This window comes from Mustelus asterias, chromosome 7 (assembly GCF_964213995.1).
Source record: "Mustelus asterias chromosome 7, sMusAst1.hap1.1, whole genome shotgun sequence".
NCBI classification, from domain to species: Eukaryota; Metazoa; Chordata; class Chondrichthyes; order Carcharhiniformes; family Triakidae; genus Mustelus; species Mustelus asterias.
The window spans coordinates 53,567,659-53,587,965 of record NC_135807.1 but is presented as its reverse complement, the minus strand read 5'-3'; the positions used below and the strand labels follow the sequence as shown (position 1 = coordinate 53,587,965).

The window sequence follows — 20,307 nt, the reverse complement described above, 5'->3', positions numbered from 1 at the left end:
GCGAGCCACAGTTCACAAATCATGAAGGCAACAGAATTTATATATTTTTTGCCGAAAAATTAATGCAAGCGCCGAGGCTGATTAGTTTTCCATCCAATATCATTATTCTTTTAAAAACAAAGATGTAGAAAATATTAAGAATGAAACGTGAACAATGTAGAAGTGGCTCCTATAAACAACTAAATAACATTTGCTGAATTAATTTGTAGGTGGGACTACCATGGTGCGGTGGGGGGATGGGGGGGGGGGGGGGGGGGAAGAGATGGTGGTGGAGGAAGTGGTATCCGTTTTTGTGAAAGAAGTGGAACAAGTAAAATGACCTTTGCTTTACTTTTGTGAAATAAACAATTTCTATGGTAGGAGATCGCAGAAGGTGGGCAATAATCCATAATTAATTGATCATACCCTGTGTATTTTGGGTTACCATGGCTGTATTTTCTCAGCCACCCTTAAGTGAAATATTTCTGAATGAATGTACTGCATGGTGCATTATGTTTTTTGTTAGCAGTTTACATTAATGTAACTGGAGATTGCAGAAGTTCTGTATACATTGAAAATTAACATAGATCAATGTCCTGAAAACATCTATCCCTCTCCCACACAGAAATAAATCAGATACCTAGCTTAATCTGCTTTAAGTAAACTCGTCTATTAAAACAGTCTCAATATAAGTCATCAGGAAAGGTCTCAATTGATTTTTTAAAAATTAAAAAGTTACATTTGAAATTGTCAGAATAATAAATACTTATTGTAGCTCAGATATTTTCCTGCAGTTGAAGTTGACTTTATGCTCATCTAGACTGTTCTTAGGGGTGACACGGGGCAGCACAGTGGCACACAGTGGTTAGCACTGCTGCCTCACAACGCTAGGGATCCGGGTTCGATTCCGGCTTCGGTTAACTGTCTGTGTGGAGTTTGCACATTTTGCCCATGCCTGTGTGGGTTTCCTCCGGGTGTGCCAGTTTCGTCCCACAGTCCAAAGATGTACAGGATAGGTGGATTGGCTATGCTAAATAGACTGTAGTGTCAGTGGGATTAGCAGGATAAATGTGTGAGGTTGCAGGAATGGGACCTGGGTGGGATTGTGGTTGGTGCAGACTCGATGGGCCAAATGACCTCCTTCTGTACTGTAGGAATTCTATGATTAACAGAACTACAAATAACAAAGTTTGAATTTTATATAACACACATTTGAATTTGACTTCTAGCTTTTTGGTTACAGATACAACTTCTCTATTTCCTATATAATATCCCAAGACTAACCATTATATTCAGAATGCTTTGCTTTTTAAGTGAGCACACCATGAAATATGTGTTCAGGCGCAGACTCTTGTTGGAAACCACAAATGAAAAATCAACTCTAAAGATTTTTGCTTTTGGTTTAATCTTGGGTCGAAAGAGTATAGATTATTTGAACACTGTAATTATAAATATTTGACTTGAAGTGAATTGGAACACCAGTTCTTTTGTTTCAACATATTGTTTTTAAATCCTGTACTGGTATTCATAATGGAAAAATCCAATTCACGGATTGGGCCCATGGAATGCTGCAAACATTTGTAGCCCTTTGAGATAAACTATAATGAAATTCTTGCTATTTAAGGAATACGTCCAGTTCTTTTAATTGTAATTATATATAAACCTATATGCATTGATTCAATTAAGCATCAGCAAATAGTGTGGATTTTATAAAGCAACTTTTCTAAAGAATCTGAAAATATATAAAAACATTACTTCTAACTGAATGTTCACACAAATGTATGTAACAGTATTTTAAAACCCACTACCAATCTGAGAATACATAGGTACATGAAAATGATTGTACTTAAGGTGAAGTTGAAGTTATTTTTGATGACAGTCTCATATCAAAAGATCTCTGATCTGGTTTTCTCAGATGAAAAACCTGAGGAAGGTATCTTGGTTACCATTAAGAATAGATTAATGAACCACATTTCAAAAGTCTTGAATAAAGAACTCTTACCTGATTATTAACAAGTTAATAAATATCCAGCTTTACAAAACAATTTGTGAAAATTATAATTTATCTGCACGCAACTTTTTTGTATTTTGTTCTTGATTTCCTGTCCATCTTATAAATGCAATATTTAATTGTCATTAATGAAATAATTGAAGCATTAAAATTTGTATCAATACACCATTTTATTTTTTATTCATTAGTGTCACTTATATTAACACTACAATGAAGTTACTGTGAAAATCCCCCAGTTGCCAGAGTCTGGTGCCTGGGTACACGGAGGGAGAATTTAGCATGCCCAATGCACATCTTTCAGACCGTGAGAGAAAACCAGAGCACCCGGAGGAAATCCATGCAGACACGAGGAGAATGTGCAGACTCTGCAGTGACCCAGGCTGAGAATTGAACCCGAGTCCCTGGCACTGTGGGACAGCAGTGCTAACCACTATGCTGCCCTAACCATTAACTGGAGCTGCAAATTTTATGGTCTTGAATAATAGATCTTTGCAATTGACAAACCAGTACAAAACATTATCAGTTGAACAAGGTAATGTTGCTGCATGTCATTAAGCACTTGATTCTAATGAAATGTAGCTCTGAGGCTATATAAAACATTACAGCATCCACAATTTAGGGATATATTTTTCTGCTAATTAACATGAGGGATGTCACCATTGGAAAATGTCTGAAAAACATGCTCATTGCAAACTATACAGCACTGACTGTTAACATCATAAGAAGTTTAACAACACCAGGTTAAAGTCCAACAGGTTTATTTGGTAGCAAAAGCCACACAAGCTTTCGGAGCTGCAAGCCCCTTCTTCAGGTGAGTGGGAATTCTGTTCACAAACAGAGCATATAAAGACACAAACTCAATTTACATGAATAATCATGGCCAGAGTATTAGAAATTATAGTTTTGCTTCCAATTCATTTGACTGGAGTGAGAAATATGTAGGGCTACTCACGAGTGGTGGGACTTACAGCTATACTTCATCAAGATAATGGTCTTTAACCTGAGTCTTTAATTTTTTGAGGCATCAACTATGACAGGTTTTTCACCACAAAATAAAAGAAGATTGATATTATCTTCTTCCTACGTGTTTAGTCTGTACTGAAATTCTCCAGATACCTGTTGCGTTCTGTTAAGCAAAACATGTCAATCATATGACAAGGATCGGTAAAACAGTGACATAGGTTTATTTGAGGATAAGGCTATATACAGACAAGGTTAACTGGGTAGATACATCTGGCCTATAGTGCTGCTGTTGTGTTAAATCTATAGTCATAGAATTGCACATCACATCCTGTCTTGTGAATAGTGAAGGACAGCACTCTCCTAAAGATACATGTATATCAGATCACTGCAATACCTGGGCATGGCATGAACACTGTCTTGCTGCAACATTAATATCCTTCTATTCAGGACCTGGACAAACTACAATGTGTGGTTGAAACAGGAAAGCACACAACCAGACTTGAGTGACTGACACCAATGAATGCATTTATTTTCATTGTAGCTCCTGACGTTGATCAGCTAGGCATATGACTCACACTATGTTAACCAGTGCATGCGCAATTTCTCACATTGTGGTGTATCTCAAGCTGCATTTCTTGACTAAGGTAAAGCACTGTCTTGTGCCATTAAGGGTCAGCGATTGTCAGTATGCTATCTTTGGCAGCCTTTTGCCTCATAAGGAAATGATTTGTGCCTCAGTGGTTGCCAGTGTGGCTGAGGAGCTTAGATGGTATGAAGGTTCATGCATGTCGTTGGAGCTGCACTCATCCAAGCAAGTGGAGAGTATTCCATTATGCTCCCAACTACTGCCTTGGAGATGGTGCACAATCTTAGAGAAGTCAGGAAGTGAGTTACTACAGAATTCCCAGCCTTTGATCTGCTCTTACAACTGAAGGGGATAGGGTGAACAGTGGGAAGCTTTTTCCCAGGTCGGAGGTGACGATCACGAGGGGTCACGGGCTCAAGGTGAGAGGGGTGAAGTATAACTCAGATATCAGAGGGATGTTTTTTACACAGAGGGTGGTGGGGGCCTGGAATGCGCTGCCAAGTAAGGTGGTGGAGGCAGGCACGCTGACATAGTTTAAGACTTACCTGGATAGTCACATGAGCAGCCTGGGAATGGAGGGATACAAACGATTGGTCTAGTTGGACCAAGGAGTGGCACAGGCTTGGAGGGCCTGATCAATGGTGACCCCCAGGATGTTGATAGCAAGGGATTCAATCATGGTAATGCTATTGAACGTGAAAGGAAAATGATCAGATTCTCTCTTACTGGATACGGTCACTGCCTGGCATTTAAATGGCAAGTGACAATTGCACTCCACATCAGCCCAAGCCTGAATGTTGTCCAGATCTTGATGCATATTGACATAGACTGCTTCAGTACCTGAAGATTCACAAATGATATTTCCTCTTCTGACCTTATAGGAAAACTCATTGACAAACAGCTAATAATAGTTGGACCTAGGACACTACTTCGAGGAGTTCATACATTGATGTTCTTTAAATGATTCACTTCTAACAACCACAACCATCTTCCTTTGTGCTAGTTATGACTCCAACCAATGGAGAGTTCTCCCTGATTGCCATTGACCTCAGTGTTTGAAAGGCTCCTCGATGCCATACTTCCGCCTCATCAAGTTCAGATCTTTTGTCCATGTTTGAATTAAGGCTATAACGAGGTCAGGAGCTGAGTGGTCCTGGTGGAACCCAAACAGAGCATCAACGAGCAGCTTAAAACTGTTCAAGTATTTCTTTATAGCACTGCTGACAACGTCCATCACTTTGCTGATAATCGAGTAGACTAATCGGGCAGTAATTGGCTGGGTTGGATTTGTCCTTTTTGTAACAGGACATATCTCGGCATTTTGCCACATTGTTGGGTAGATGCCAGTGCTGTAGCTGTACTTTACCAAGGCCGCAACGAGTTCTGAAGCGCAAGTCTTCAGAACTATTGCTAAAATGCTGTCAGGGCCCATTGGCTTTGCAGTATCCAGTGGCTTCAGCCATTTCTTGACATCATGTGAAGTGAAGTGAATTGGCTGTAGTACTGGGGACCTCCGGAGGAGGCCAAGATGGATCATTCATTCAGCACTTCTGGCTGAAGATGGTTCCAAATGCCCTGTTTTATTCACAAATGTGCTGCGCTCTCCCATCATTGATAGGGATATTTGTGGACCCTCCTTCTCCAGTTACTTGTTTTATTGTTCCCCATTCATGGCTGCATATGGCAGGATTAGAGAGTCTATGATATACCTCTTCCACTGTCTGACATATCCTGTGTTGTCACTTCACCAGTTTGATGCCTAATTTTTGCAATGCCTGCTGTTGCTCTTGGCATGCTCTCCTGCATTTTTCATTCAATCTTGTGGCTTGATAGTAATTTGGGGGGGGGGGGGGGGGGGGGAGACAGGGCACGGGGAATGTGCTGGTCCAGAGGTTACTGATGGAAATGAATACAATTCTGCTATTGCTGATGCCTCACAGCGCCTCATGGTTACCCAAATTTTGATCTGCTAGATCTGTTCAGTCTCTCTCGATTGCGGAAACATTGCAGCCCAAGCAACATCCTGGTGAGTCTTCCAGGTGGTTTTCAACTCGAGTACCAAGCCATCAGTTAAAGGTTGGCGGGGTGAGATGAAGAGGCTGAAAATGAGCATGTTTGACTTGATACTTCACAAAGAGACTTCACAAAGTCCAAGGTCAATATTGAGGACTTTCAGGGCAACTTCCTCCCAGTGTATGCCATCTGGTGGGTCAGCCCTGGCAGACAGTGGAGGTGGTTTCTAAGACATTGCCCGTGAGGTCCCCCCCCCCCACAAGTAGGCTGATATCAGTCTGTTGCGTGAGGAATGTGGGACAGCTATCCAATTTTGGCACAAGCCTCCAGATATTGGTAAGAAAGACTTTGTAGTGTTTTGAGAACGGTCAAGTCCGGTGCCTAGGTCAATGCTTCTAGTTTGCTTTCTTTATGACATTTCACAGGGCAATGAAGGGTCAATAACATTGCAGTGGGTCTGAAGTCAGATGACTCCCTAAAGCCTGGCCACCATCTACAGGGCACAAGTCCTGTGATGGAACACTCCCCAATGGCCTGGTGGGTTCAGCTCCAACGATACTCTAGAAGCTCAACACTATCCAGGACAAAGCAATCCACTTGATTAGCACCCCTTTCACATTCACTCCCTCCACAACTGACAGCGGCAGCAATGTGTCCAATTACAAGATGCACTGTAGTAACTCACCAATGCTCCTTCAACAGCACCTTCCAAACCCACCACCTCTGCCGCTTAGAAGGACAAGCTGGCGGCAGATGCATGGGAACACCACCACCTCCAAGTTCCCCTCAAAGTCGCACACCATCCTGACTCGGAACAAAATCACCATTCCTTCACTGTCAGTGGGTCAAAATCCTGGAACACGCTTCCGAATTGTTGGTGCATCTACATCACGTGAACTGAAACAGTTAAAGAAAGCATCTCTACACCATATTTTCAAGCACAATTAGGGATGGGCAACAAATCTGGCCTAGCCAGTGATATCCCATGAAGGAATAAAACATGTAGGCCAGACCAGATAAGGGCAACAGATTTCCTTCCCTGCAGGACCAAATGGGTTTTTTACGGCAATCGATAATAGTTTCCTGGTCATCATTATCGAGGCTAGCTTTCAATTCCAGATTTAGCTAATTGAATTTATTAATTGAATTTAAATTCTACCAGATGCCATTCTGAGATCTGAATCAGTGTCCCCGGAACATCAGCCTCAGGATTAATAGACCAAATTACAAACTTCGTATCATTGCCCATGAGCTTTAGAATTAAAGGCACAATATAAATGTAAGTTGTTACTGTTCAGTTCAGCAATATTTAACTGGTCATTGGCCTCTTTAAATAGTTGGAATGCATGCAAGGGCTAAAATCAATGGTACTTTTATCACACTGCATTTTGCTGATCTAGTTTGCTCAGCATCTCGTCGTCTTGTACCACATTATTTAAATTGTGCAACTGGTGCTGATTTTGGCAATAGGAGTTTATTTCAGGGTTACTTAAACCTGCACCTTTGCTAGCAAGTGATCTTTGAATTTCCCCTTCCTGTGGGTATTTGACTCAGTGTATAACCATGGCTCAAAGAAAATAAAAACGCACTGGAAAATTACAACATCCCAAATATAGCATGTCTGCTTTTTTCCTTAACTGAGGGCTTCCCCCACCTGTGGTTAACAAGGACACGCAACCGAGTTCAACCCATCTCCCACAAGTCAATCCTCACACCTTCCCCACCCTCCTGGAACCAATATAAGATCCACCTTATCCTCACTTTAAGGATCATCCTTGCCATTTAGAGCACGATGTTACCATGAAACATCTTTCTCCCCCCACTCCCCAACAAAAGTCAGCATTCAGCAGGGACCACTCCCTCTGTGACAACCTGGTCCATTCCTCCATCACATCCAACACCGCATTCACTTCCCACAGCATCTCCCCTTGCAATGAGAAGGTGCAACACCTGCCCCTTTACCTCCTCACCATTCAGTGCCCCAGTTACTCGTTTCAAGTTAAGCAGCATTTCACTTGCACCTCCTTCAGGCTATTTCTGCTCCCAACAGTCTCCTCTACATAGGGGAGACTAAACATCAAGTGGGTGGGTGACTGCTTTGGGGAATACCCTCTCAGTGTGCAAGCATGACCACAACCTTCCGGTAGCTTGCCATTTTAAGTCAGCATCTTGCTCTCATGCTCACATGTCCATCCTTGGCCTGGTGCAATGCTCCAGTAAAGACCAGCACAAATTAGAGCAGCAGCATCTCATCTTCCGGTTGGGCATGTTACAGCCCTCGGGATTCAATGTCAAGTGTGACAATTTTCTTCCATCTTAAACCGCCCCCCCTTTCTTTTTTTAAAAAAATATTCCATATATGTATTGCCTCAATGGAAAAAACCCTCCCTCACCAGGCACTTGTTTGATTTTAAAGTTGCTGCTTTTTTATGATAGTTGCTACATTCTCTCTTTCAGTTCTGATGAAGGGTCCACGGATTTGAAACATTAACACTGCTTCTCTCCTGATATATGCTGGCAGACCTGTTGTTTTCCCAGTGTCCTCTGTTCTTGTCCAAAATGTTGAACTCCAAAGCCACAAAAATACAAATGAACGTTTTTAATGTCATTCTTTATTCCATGGTTCAAAGATGAAACGTCTCATAGCAAGACTATATAGTATGTGCGTGCGTACACATACATACAAACTCAAACATTATATTTAAGATTGTGTTAAATACAGGGCATGATTGATTCACAATCTAACATATAATACTGATACATTTGCTGATATTTCTTACAATCACTGTAACCCAAGCCAGACAAAGCAACTGTGCTGTGGTTATCCTAAATGACCACACAAACAATAAATCAAATTTCAGTACATTGTGTTCTTCTCTGGTAGGCAAATCTTATCAATGGTCAGAAAAAAATACCAAATGATCAACAGAGGAAATAAAAATCACTGACCAAGTAATTTTTTACAGTTAAAACAACTACCGTGGAAAATTTAATTCACTATCTTCATCAAAAATGTGCATAGGAGTTTGAGAACATTCTGCAAATTTTTATTGGGATTTAAAATTGTTTTTTTTATTTAAGAAAAAGGCCCCATAGAACTTGTAGGATGTTCAATCAAATTTCCCCTATATTGGCATGGGCGATTAAAACAATACGTTAGTTCAATTTCTCTTCTTTCAAAAATATGAGCATATTTGCAGCACAAATAGTTTAAAGTGATTAACAATTGGTAGAAGAAATCATGATTATTTCTATTTCCCATTCACCAGTATATTACATCCATTTTAACTACTTTATAGAATGTATAAGCAATTAATTTTTTGAATAATTGTGTTCTCATAACACGTCAATCCACATCTTTCATAGAAAGAATGAACTTGCTGTAATAATGTGCAATGCCAGAATGCAAAACATGTACCTCTTTTGTAAAAGGTTGATCAAAACTCTTACTAAATCTTACCAATTGAAGGCATACAGGAAAGGATAGACAAAATGAGAGAGACAGCAGGTCATGAAATATAAAAAAATTGTATTGAGTAGCCTGACTACACAATAGCCGTCAGTCTGTAATAAAATGTCAGGTTAAAGTGGGACTTTTATCCATAATGAGGTATCTGCTAACATTTATCTAATTTTAGGATTAAAGCATCATTTGTTGATACCTAAAAAAGGAAACAAATTCTATATTGGCAAGTATTTTCACCATAGGCGAAGCAGCATCAAATAGTGCGAGATGTGATATAAATTGGGCCATTGCTACAGAACGGATCTGGTCTCTTTAAGTCTCCATTCACAGCATTTTAAAAAAAGACTATCACACTGTTGTAATTGAGTTAATGCTTTAATCCAAGCCAAACTACCTGTTTTCTTTAAAAATTACTATAAGTAGCAACTGCAAAGATGAGTGCAGAGGACTAACATGATGTGCAATGGTTTTGGGTAAAGACACAAATCCATGATCAAATTCATTGATTTTCCTTCTGGTGCAACCCATAGGTAAAATGAAGACTAAGGCTATATTCCTGAGAGAATTCTGCTGGTATTAACTGTGTCAACTTGTGTAAACATCATGCTTCTACAATAGAATTAATACATGAAATAAACACAAATGATTAGCTGTGTTAATGTATACCTGAATCAGACTCTGTTTAAAAAAGTATGAACAATACTGGCAATATCTTTGACTGAGTTCTACCACTAGAAATAATTACTTCAACTCTTCCATACTGATATTTGGCAGCAAGTCTCGCCAGTAGTTGAAGTGGCTGTATTCAGGACAAACGAAAGCTGAACATTGTTCTTGACTAAGCAAAGGGAAGACATGTTCAACAAGCTCACTCAGCCGAAGGTACCTTTAAATCAGAAAATGATTACAATTAGAGGAGAACTGGCTCTTCTTGAATAGGCAGCTAAACATTTCTATAGAAAACCTGATGACAATAAATCTTCATTAATGACGTTTCACTTAGCTAGAAAGCAAAATAAATGTGCTGCATGGATGAGAATCAGGTCGTGGGTAATGGAGATAAATGGAAACTCAGTTAAACAACTGAAGAAAAAGCATTGTCTCTGAATCTTGAATGAAAAACAAAGTGCTTCTCTTTTTAACATGACAGTTGCTTATGTATCTTTACTCTAATACCCTCCCTAACTCTCCCTCATGTCCCTCCTTCTGGAAGAGACTGGAACGTCACAAGTAGGCATCTTTCCTTTGCCATACTCAAGTGCTTATTCATATACCAATGAGCCAGAAACCTTCCCAGGCTACCCTTTCCATGGTTAGCGAGAGGGTAAAGGAGGTACAAGCTGAATATGACCCTTACCAGCCTCGACACAGATGTTTTCTGGAGACCTACCACTTTCTCTAGGACAACTGAAAATTAAGGGGCTAGCCAGTGATGGCCATGTCCCATAAAGGAATTTGAAAAGTCACAAGATAAATAATTAGAAGCATCTATCATGGTTAAATATTTAACTTTCTTAGCCCAAGGCACAAGGCAGACTTACTGCCCCAGCCAGGATCAGGTCAGCGCAAGTCCATCAGTATAAACAAAGCACTGAATTTGCGGTTTTGCTGGTTTTAGTTCAGTAACAGTTTGCAATGCATCTGTCCGCTGTGAAATCATGGGAACTTCCCTGCCTCTTGTCCTGCTTTTTGATTGCGTGACTTACCAATCACCGCTACCTTATGTATATCCAGCCTCTGCCAGTATTCTTCAGAAAGTGACTGCCGGGAAATATGACAAAGGCAGTGCCACCTCTGAGAAATTGCAAGACAGATTTGGTGTGTAAATTAAGATACTTGGAATTTGGTCTGATGCCAGAAAAAAAAACCCACGAGAAAGGCACCAGGGAATTTGTTTTAAGCAGAAAGTGAAGAAATTGTAGTTGAGCAGCTGCTCAGAAGAGAAACATTAAGAATGGAATTATTTGGTGTGTGAATATTCAAAATTCTGGGGAAGTAAAGGCAGTTGGGTACAGTACTAAGGAATGGAGCGTAGGTGAATAGTAGAGGGGTAGATAGCATTGCGGACAGTACTTGGAAGACTGGAGTAAGGAGTTATTAGGATGACACTGTAGGAAAGATAAAAATAGCTGGTATCAAGAGCCCTTAGTGACTTTAGAACATTCCATAGGTAGCGTTCATAGAATATGGGATGCAATGAATTCAGAAGAGGGAGTAGCAAGTAGTAGACAAAAGGCAGCTGAGGGGAGGGCAAACATTTTGGATTGTTAGATATTCAGTAAATGGGAATTTGTGGGAAGCGAATAGTTTGCAGAACGAAATCTTAGGGAGAAAAAGGTAGGGGAAGCAAGTATTGAGGAAAAGCAGTGTGTTAAGAGTGCAGGATGGGAGAGCAGTAAGGATGCACTTTGAAATAAATATAAATGAAGAGAAGTAGATTTAAGGCACAGCAGCACAAAATGAAAATGTTAAAAAGGATAGCTTATGTAAAATTGCTGGATTCAGAACGCTCAGCCAGTGATATAATTAGGCACAGTTACACTTACAAAATGTACATATGGTGAGACTTTGCATTGCATTTCTAGTTGATTTTATGCAAAGTTTTACAAGGAAACTAGAGAACACATTTTAAATGGGTCTGTTGTAGCATTGCTAATGGCAAGTGAACAGAGTATTGCCTGCCAGGCAGCCCTGCTCCAAAGTAAGGTTAAAAAAAAATCACTTGCTGGACTTTTGCAAGAGCTGCTGCGTGATAGATGTAACAGGGTTTGTCCTCACTGTTCACTGCATCCACACGGATGTATGGGCTGCCCGAGACACAGATTTGAGCAAGTTTTCCACACAAACGGTGAAGGATTCCTTCACATTTGGGCAGTTCTGCCCAAGTACACCAAAGCACTGCTCTGGCACCTTCGATTTCAAGCAGGCTTATAAACTCAACGTGGCCCGCTGAACCTGGACATTCATCTGACGGGCATTTCAAAATGCTGTAAAGCTGCTCAGATCCAATCACAGGCTGGTTTACTCCCATCAGCAACAAACTAGAGAGAAATCAGTCTAAGTATGGAAGGCAAGTTTTGGGGAGACTGATCCAGAACAGCACACTACAGAGCATTGACATCGTGTGCAATCAGAACAAGGAACAGCGAGGATCTTCAACCAAACTGCAGAATCCTTGCTGTGACATGCAAAGTCTAAATCATGTATAGAAAGCAAAATAAAGATTGGAAATGAAAAGGAATCAAGAGGAGAGAGATTTTTATTTTAAAATCTTCAACATATGCTAACTTTCAAAGTCATGAAACATTAAACTTGTAAGGGCCAGAAGGGTTGCTTGGTAATTATGAAGCCATTACTCATTCACTTGCACCAGAATTCACGAGCCCTAACATTTTCTGAGGATTTTGGTGGGAAACTAGCAGCAAGGATCCTAACTTCATGCCGCTGAACTGATTTCAGTGCTGAGTCTATTGATGAGGATTGTTACAGCAGTTATGGAGGAGGTGGTGGTTGGGGGGGGGGGGGGGGGGGGGGGTAAAATCGCTTTTTAGCAACTTCCATATTTTCATGTTTGAAATAACAATGATCTCTTATCCTCATTTATCATCTACACAAAATGAAAATATTTCATAGGAGGCAGGGTTATTGGGTTTGCAATGAACGAGGAACAACAAAGGAGCAATGAAGTGGCTTTAGAAAGTGTGTTGCATAGTACTGAAAAATTCCAACACTGAAATAGGCCATTTGGCTCAGTTTACATCAGCATTCTCCCTCCATGCGAGCAAATCGCTCCAATCACATTTACCAACTCATTTCATTTCAACCTGAAAGACTGAAGCACAATAATCTAGGCTGGCATTCCAGTGCAGTTCTCAGGGATAGCGGTAATGTTGAATGTGCCATCTTTCAAGTGAAAGATTGAGGCCCCACCTGTCCCCAGGCGAGTGTAGAAGATCAAAGTGCAGGGAGTTATCACCATTGTCTTGACCAATATCTATTCCTTCATCAAAAGGACAAGGTTGCCTGTTTCAGTCATGAACACAGTTGTGTTCGTGAAACTTGCTATATGCAATTTGTTACTTTTTGTACACTACAAGAGTGATTAAAATTCAAAAAGTATTTAATTAACTGTACAGTACTTTGGGATGTCTATTGGTTATGAAAGGTAATCAATAAACACAAATCTTTCTTGCTACCCAAACATTTTATATGCCTGTATTTGAGGCAGTTAACAAATGAACAGAACATTTGTGAGAAAGATGATGTGGGATTTAAACATTGTGGGGTTACATTGGAGCATCAATCTGGAAGGCAGCAAGATTGGAAGTGCATCATTGCAGCAAAGGACAAAGCAATTGCACACCGGTAAGGAAGTAAGCCCAATAGAAAAGTCATTTTGCAAGTGTAGGCGTTGGGGGCTGTGGAGTTTCGGCATATGCAGCTCAGATAAATTTAGAATTATTTTTAATATGCACTGATGCAGAATCACAGGAGTGGAGGGTGGGGAGCTAAAACATAAGCAAAACAAATAGAATAGACATGGGAGTTATGACTGCGAGGAGCAACTATAACACACCTCCCTATAAAAGAGTTACATTAGCAAGGGTTAGTCACAGTCATTATTTCAATGTTACAATTGGATAATTCTATACCCAAGGAACTTGAACATTGTAAACTTCAGAAATGCAATGTGATGGCAATCAACGTCAGCAAAACAAAGGAGATAGTCATCGACTTCAGGAAGCATAGTGGAGGACATGTCCCCTGTCTACATTAACGGGGATGAAGTGGAAATGGTCAACAGCTTCAAGTTTCTAGGTGTCCAGATCACCAACAACCTGTCCTGGTCCCTCCATGCCAACATTATAGTTAAGAAAGTCCACCAATGCCTTTACTTTCTCAGGAGGCCAAGGAAATTTGGCATGTCCACTACAACTCTCAACAACTTTTACAGATGCATCATAGAAAGCATTCTTTCTGGTTGTATCACAGCTTGGTATGGCTCATGCTTTGTCCAAGATCCAAATAAACTACAAAGGTTGTGAACAAAGCCTAGTCCACCACGCAAACCAGTCTTCCAACGATTGATTCTGTCTACACTTTCCACTGCCTCGAAAAAGCAGTCAGCATAATCAAGGACCTCACGTACCCTGGGCAGTCTCTCTTCCAACTTCTTCCGTAGGGAAAAAGATACAAAGATCTGAGGTCACATACCAACCAATTCAAGAACAGCTTCTTCCCTGCTGCCATCAGACTTTTGAATGGACCTACCTCATTAAGTTGATCTTTCTTGATACCCTAGCTGTGACTAACACTTCATTCTGCACCCTCTCCTTTCCTTCTCTATGTACGGTATGCTTTGTCTGTATAGCATGCAAGAAACAATACTTTTCACTGTAGACTGATACATGTGACAATAATACATCAAATCAAGTTGCAGATCATTATTTTCCAAATTGGAATTTCTCGTGCTTGGGTCAAAGATGATCCACACTATTGGAGTAACTCAGGAATTCCATTAATCAAAATACTCACGAAGATTTATTGCCTTTGATTTGCTCCTGTATCAATTCACCTTTCGGATTTACTGTAAAAATTCTGTAATCTGGAACTCCTACTTGCTGATAGGCACAAACATCCTGAAAAAGCAAGTTGAAAGTCAAAATAAAATAGGCATTAAATTTTGTGTTCTGCACAATGTTTTTCATTCAAGACAAAATTTACTAAGCACTATCAATTACAAGTCTGGAGGGCAAAAACACATTTTTTACTTCAATTTTTAACAATTGTACATTTTTTGAAGCAGTTAAAATACAATAGGCTAATGTAACGAGGCTAATACCTCTCACTACTTATATCCTGACGGCTCATTTCTAAAATTTTAAAACTAGAAATGGCCTTTTTTGAAAACGGGTAACGCTATGACAATCTGGGACTCTGAACAAAAGGGCTATTTGGCAATATCCCAGTAACTCATCTCATTATCTCAAAAGAAATGTTAATGATTCCTGTGGGCTGCAGAGACCAAATTCAAAGGGAATTATTCAAAGGCCATCTGGATTTCATAAACCAGGCCTGGCCAACCAGAGCGGATTCATCTGCTAGGACAAAGGACTCAATTTGTAGTAAAACTTTGGAATATTAACAATCTCAGGAACCCAGGCAAAGGGATTATGCATCCTTTGTGTGTATTACACACCCTTTGTCAAAACCAAAGTGGAGGTGCGAGTCATGTGACATGGCTCCCCTTGCCAGTAGAATCTGTAATATTGCCTTGCGGAGCTGCAAAGCACATTGTCATTTTTCCATCTACCAAACAGAAAAGGGGCTTTACTCAGAACTGAATGCCTGGCCTCATTTACAGTGTTACTCCTGGAATTTATGAACCATTGCCTACAAGATTAATTCATCTCTGCGTGCTTATCTCATCATGGAAGCCAACTCTACTGGAAAATTGAATTATCCAGCATTGATTTTCAACCTGCCAACCACTGTGAAGGAACATATTATTGGACTTGGATTCTGGTCTTTGGACACGCATAAAACAATATATTTTTTTTCTGTGGTCTTTACTCTTTCACTATACAGATGAAAGGGAGGTCCATATTCCTATCTCCTCCCACATTTGTGCGCATGCAAAATATATAACTTGCAGCTCATCCGACCATGAGTTTGTTGTGGGATTATTAATAGAAATTGGATCATACTAAACTTGAGGGATTAGGAAATAAACATCTGTTTGAGGATGGGTGGTGAGAGCAGAAATCATGGCTGTTTAAGTTAAACCCCCTCCTGTCCATGACATGACATTCAATCTCTAGAGTAATAAATATTAAATAGTCAGGTTTTCCAGCTACTTACATTCGATCGGTTCCCAAAAGCAGCGTAGAAAGGCTGGTTGCAAATAGTAAATAAATTTTTGATGTCATTCAAACATTCAATCTTAAATTTTTCTGGTTTCTTCTCTATTACCTCCCTGCAACCAGACAGGTATAATGTCAGACTAAAACATTACCACATAATGCACTGTTTTACCCAAAATGTTTACTGTTCAATAATGCATCGTTAAATTAAGTACATGTTGCTAAACGATTTCCCATTGTAAACAATATCTACCAGCAATCTTCCCTAGTCACTGAATGTAGCTCTCTCATTCTTGTCATTGCTCGCAACATAAACAAAGACAGATAGATATTGGTCTGTTGCTCCTACCTATGAAAAAGACGCACTGCTCAAGCGTTTAGCAATGATTATGGTCTGGAATTCTGCCATTAGAAGGATTAAAGTCCAGCTGCCCATAATAGATGGTGAAAATGTTATTTATTTAAATTGATTTTTAAAACTTGGTAAAGTTAATTCAAAATCACAAATGAATGCAAGGTCCCTGCATTCTAAATAAATGCAGTCTTAACTCCATTTTTATACAGCATATATACAGCAACAGTGCATGTAGTCTTTAACATAATGAAACATCCTAGTAGCATTATATAGAACAAAATTAGATACCACTTAGTGATTATCCGCAGAGGTACCTTTGGGGTCAGGGTAGCTCCCCAATGATCATGTTTGGAACAGAAATTCAGACCCACTGTGGCAGATTCAGTAATCCAACATCTAAGCCAGCTATCTTTTCCCAAAGGTAAGGGAGTCTAAAACTAGAGGGCATAGGTTTAAGGTGAGCGGGGAGAGATACAAAAAAGTGTCCAGAGGGGCAATTTTTTCAGAGGGTGGCGAGTGTCTGGAACAAGCTGCCAGAGGTAGTAGTAGAGGAGAGTACAATTTTATCTTTTAAAAAGCATTTAGATAATTACATGGGTACGATAGGTATAGAGGGATATGGACCAAATGCAGGCAATTGGGATTAGCTTAGGGGTTTTTAAAAAAATAGGGCGGCATGGACAAGTTGGGCCGAAGGGCCCGTTCCATTCTGTAAACCTCTGACTCTATGACAGTTCTTTGGTATGGCATCAAAAGGTCAGGGAAAATTGCAGGAGCATGGTGTTGAGATAGAGGATCAATCATGATAATATTGAATGGCAGAACAGGCTTCAAGGGCCAAATGACCACGTCCTGCTCCTATTTTCGATGTTTCTATGATGTCTGACCAACCTGACAGTGGGCAGCCAGTATGCTTCCTGTTTAGCCAAGATCTTTTATCACTTTCAAAACCAATGCCTCAGCATGTGGAACTAGCTGGACATCAGAAAGCTTCCAGTACTCTGTGCAGCAAAGCTACATTGTTTTGTCTGGTTAAACTTCAGTGAAAACAACTGGGGTGCTAAACGCTCAACAAAGCTCTCTGAACTTGGAAGGTGGGGTATGTCTAAGGAGAACACTCAATATTGGACAACACCTCAACGGATGCCCTCGGGAGACCCGTTAAGGCCACTTTTACCTCCTCCTGTCCATGTCAGGTGAACCCACCCAGTGATGGTAACCTCTCAGTGGGTTCTGGGGTTGGGGTGGGGAAGGGGCTACCTTTACAAACACTCCATTACCCACAGAGGGGCCTGGCCCCAGCATCCTGCAATCTACCTCAACTTGGGCTTCTTCTCCTCTTGGACACAATGCTATTGAGGTGCCCTGCACTCACCAATGGCCACCAGGGAGACAGCCGAGTTGTTGGCCCTCTAATTGGACCAATAGCTCTTAGCCCAGGTGTAATTTTTTAATTGTTAATTGGGCGCCAACAGAAACATGCCACCTTGGGACCTGCCAGTTGCCACCCACCTTCAGCCCTGGCAGTGGGATTTGCTGGCAATCAGGGAGACTCAGTCTATATTTCAATGGCAGCATTCTAACCAGCATCAAAATGCTATCTTTTTAAAGAGTTAATGAAATAATCTTTTGTCATGCAACTGTAAAAATATTTCCTTATTCAAGATGCTGTCACATACCTATGCAATGCTGAAAAAAGGCTGCTCGGAGCTAGTAGCAAGGGTCCTCTAGGAAGGATAGTTCCTTTATCATTCACCCAGTGCAAATATCCTCTGGTCATGTTTGCCATACCAATGGCACGTGCCGAACAGTAGAGAAATTTATAACCATTCCTTTAAGTAAACAGCAGAGAACAATAAACATCACCACATGGTATATAATTAACATATAGCTTTGGGCTACGTTTAAACCACCTGTAAATCTCAGTTAGTTATAGAGTCAGAGGTTTACAGCATAGAAACAGGCCCTTCAGCCCAACTAGTCCATGCTGCCCCTTTTAAAAAAAAACCCACGAAGCTAGTCCCAATTGCCCACGTCCCTCTATACCAATCTTACCCATGTAACTGTCCAAACGCTTTTTAAAATACAAAATTGTACCGGCCTCTACTACTACCTCTGGCAGTTTGTTCCAGACACTCAACACCCTCTGAAATAATTGCCCCTCTGAACCCTTTTCTACCTCTCCTATGCAGCAAAGGTTACTTATTATTTAATGTTTTGTTCTCACACTTTGTTCCCAAATGATATCTAGAGAAAACTGGAGTTTTGGCTTTTTCCAACTGCTTTGGCCATCATATGAAGTGTGGCCATGCTACTGGAGCTACAGTTCTTCACATCTTCTGGAAAGGCAGGTAGAAAATGCAAAGCACTGGCAAGAGTGAGGAGGGGTGGCAGCATTGTGCTCAAGACAAACAACATCTTGCATATATCCCATCTCCTAGTTAAAGGGAACAACTGGATGATTTATGCAAAAACAAGTCTTGAATAGTTATTTTTAAAACTTATTTTTGCTCCCTTCTGGAAAATCAAGGGCTGCTCTTTGGGGAATATCATGTACATTGCCTGTGACGTCACTACCATAAGAAATGTCAGTTTTGTTAGATCATTAAAACATTATTGTTTGATCTTGTAGTTATACAGCATACATTATTTGACTCTGCTATTCATATCACCATCACTGACTGTAAATTATTGTTTATTTTTGGTGAACCAATCTAATGTTAAAATGGGCCCGAAATTCTATATTTTACAATGCAATAACAACAATCCATGTTTTAATATATAAATGATCAAAAACCCTCATGCAAACATATTCAGTTTTGAAAACCCAATTAATGACTTGCTTCCTTCACAAGTGGTCTAGAACAAGAGTTTGCATTTAATTGGCAAATGGATTTGGTTCAATTCTTTTCAACAAACACTGAAGTTCTTGGAACTGCAGATATTTTTGCATGTCTTCTTTAGTACTATTTATACAGTACACTTAACATGATAAAACACATTCCAAGGGCTTTCATAGGAAAGTTATTCAACAAAATGTGACACCGAGCCACGAGGTGGTATTAGGACAGATTACCAATAAGGTATTATTTGAGGAGGGCTAGTAAAAGGAGGAAGGAGACAGATTCAGGGAAGGAATTCCAGAGCTTAAGGACTTGGCAGCTGATAGCATGACTGCCCAATGGTCAATTAATTAAAATTGTGGATGCTCAACAGGTCGGAACTGAAGGAACACAAATGAAAAGTTTTAGGTTCGAAGAGATAACAGACAGGGAGAGGCAAGGCAATGGTGGAATTTGAAAATAAGAATGCCCTGTTTATAGTCATTGACATGCCAACACCATCTCATTCTAGTGGCTTTCCTCTATAGTCCAGGTCGGGAAACTATTTCAGCTTAGTCCCATTCATTCCTATCTGATCCTCTCAGAATCTCCAGCAATGCTTTCTCTTCTCATCCATTACAACCAGAGTCCCTGGTTGAACCATCCTTAGCTCTCTCCTTTACCTGCTGTCCCACAGAGACATCATCTACAGACATGGGGTCACATTCCACATGCATGCTGACAATACTACTCTGCCATTTCTCTTTACACCTGCACTGCTTCTTACTGTCAGATTGCTTGTCCAACATTTAGTCATGAATAAGCCACGCTTTCCACCATAGTTTTAATGCTGCTATGCTTGCTGCCAGAGGTGCAACTCCAACTCGTCAAAGCAATCAGGCATAGAAAACAAATTAAAATTGTCCTCAACGATTCAACAAAACCAAATGAATAATGGCATGTTTCCTGAATCTCAACCAGATGTCAGCCAAAGTGATCTGTTCATTGGAAATAATAGGTTGAAAGCTTGCTAAGATAAAGCAAGCAGTTTAAGTGGTTTCTATTTGTGTTGCAATCAAAATATATTTGCACGTGAATATGGAAAGGATACTGATATTATCAGGTGACTTACATTTCTATTCACCCACCTGTTACAGCAAACAAAATTAGGACCAGCCATATTTCAAAATATGACGTTAAAATATAGAAGCGTCATGATTTGGTATACAACAGATCTCTGTATTTGTTA

General features: G+C 40.2%; 1 protein-coding gene across 1 annotated transcript in view; it reads right to left on the bottom strand.

Annotated features, from left to right (window-relative positions):
* Positions 1-8,146: 8,146 nt before the first annotated feature.
* lpin2 (lipin 2) overlaps positions 8,147-20,307 on the bottom strand; it is a 90,932-nt gene continuing 78,771 nt past the window's right edge. Inside the window, exons 17-20 of the mRNA XM_078216068.1 lie at positions 17,916-18,068; positions 15,880-15,994; positions 14,554-14,657; positions 8,147-9,904 (exon numbers count right to left, since the gene is read on the bottom strand). Of these exons, the coding sequence (XP_078072194.1) occupies positions 9,760-9,904; positions 14,554-14,657; positions 15,880-15,994; positions 17,916-18,068 (517 nt within the window). The 3' untranslated portion in view covers positions 8,147-9,759. The remainder of the gene's footprint in view (positions 9,905-14,553; positions 14,658-15,879; positions 15,995-17,915; positions 18,069-20,307) is intronic.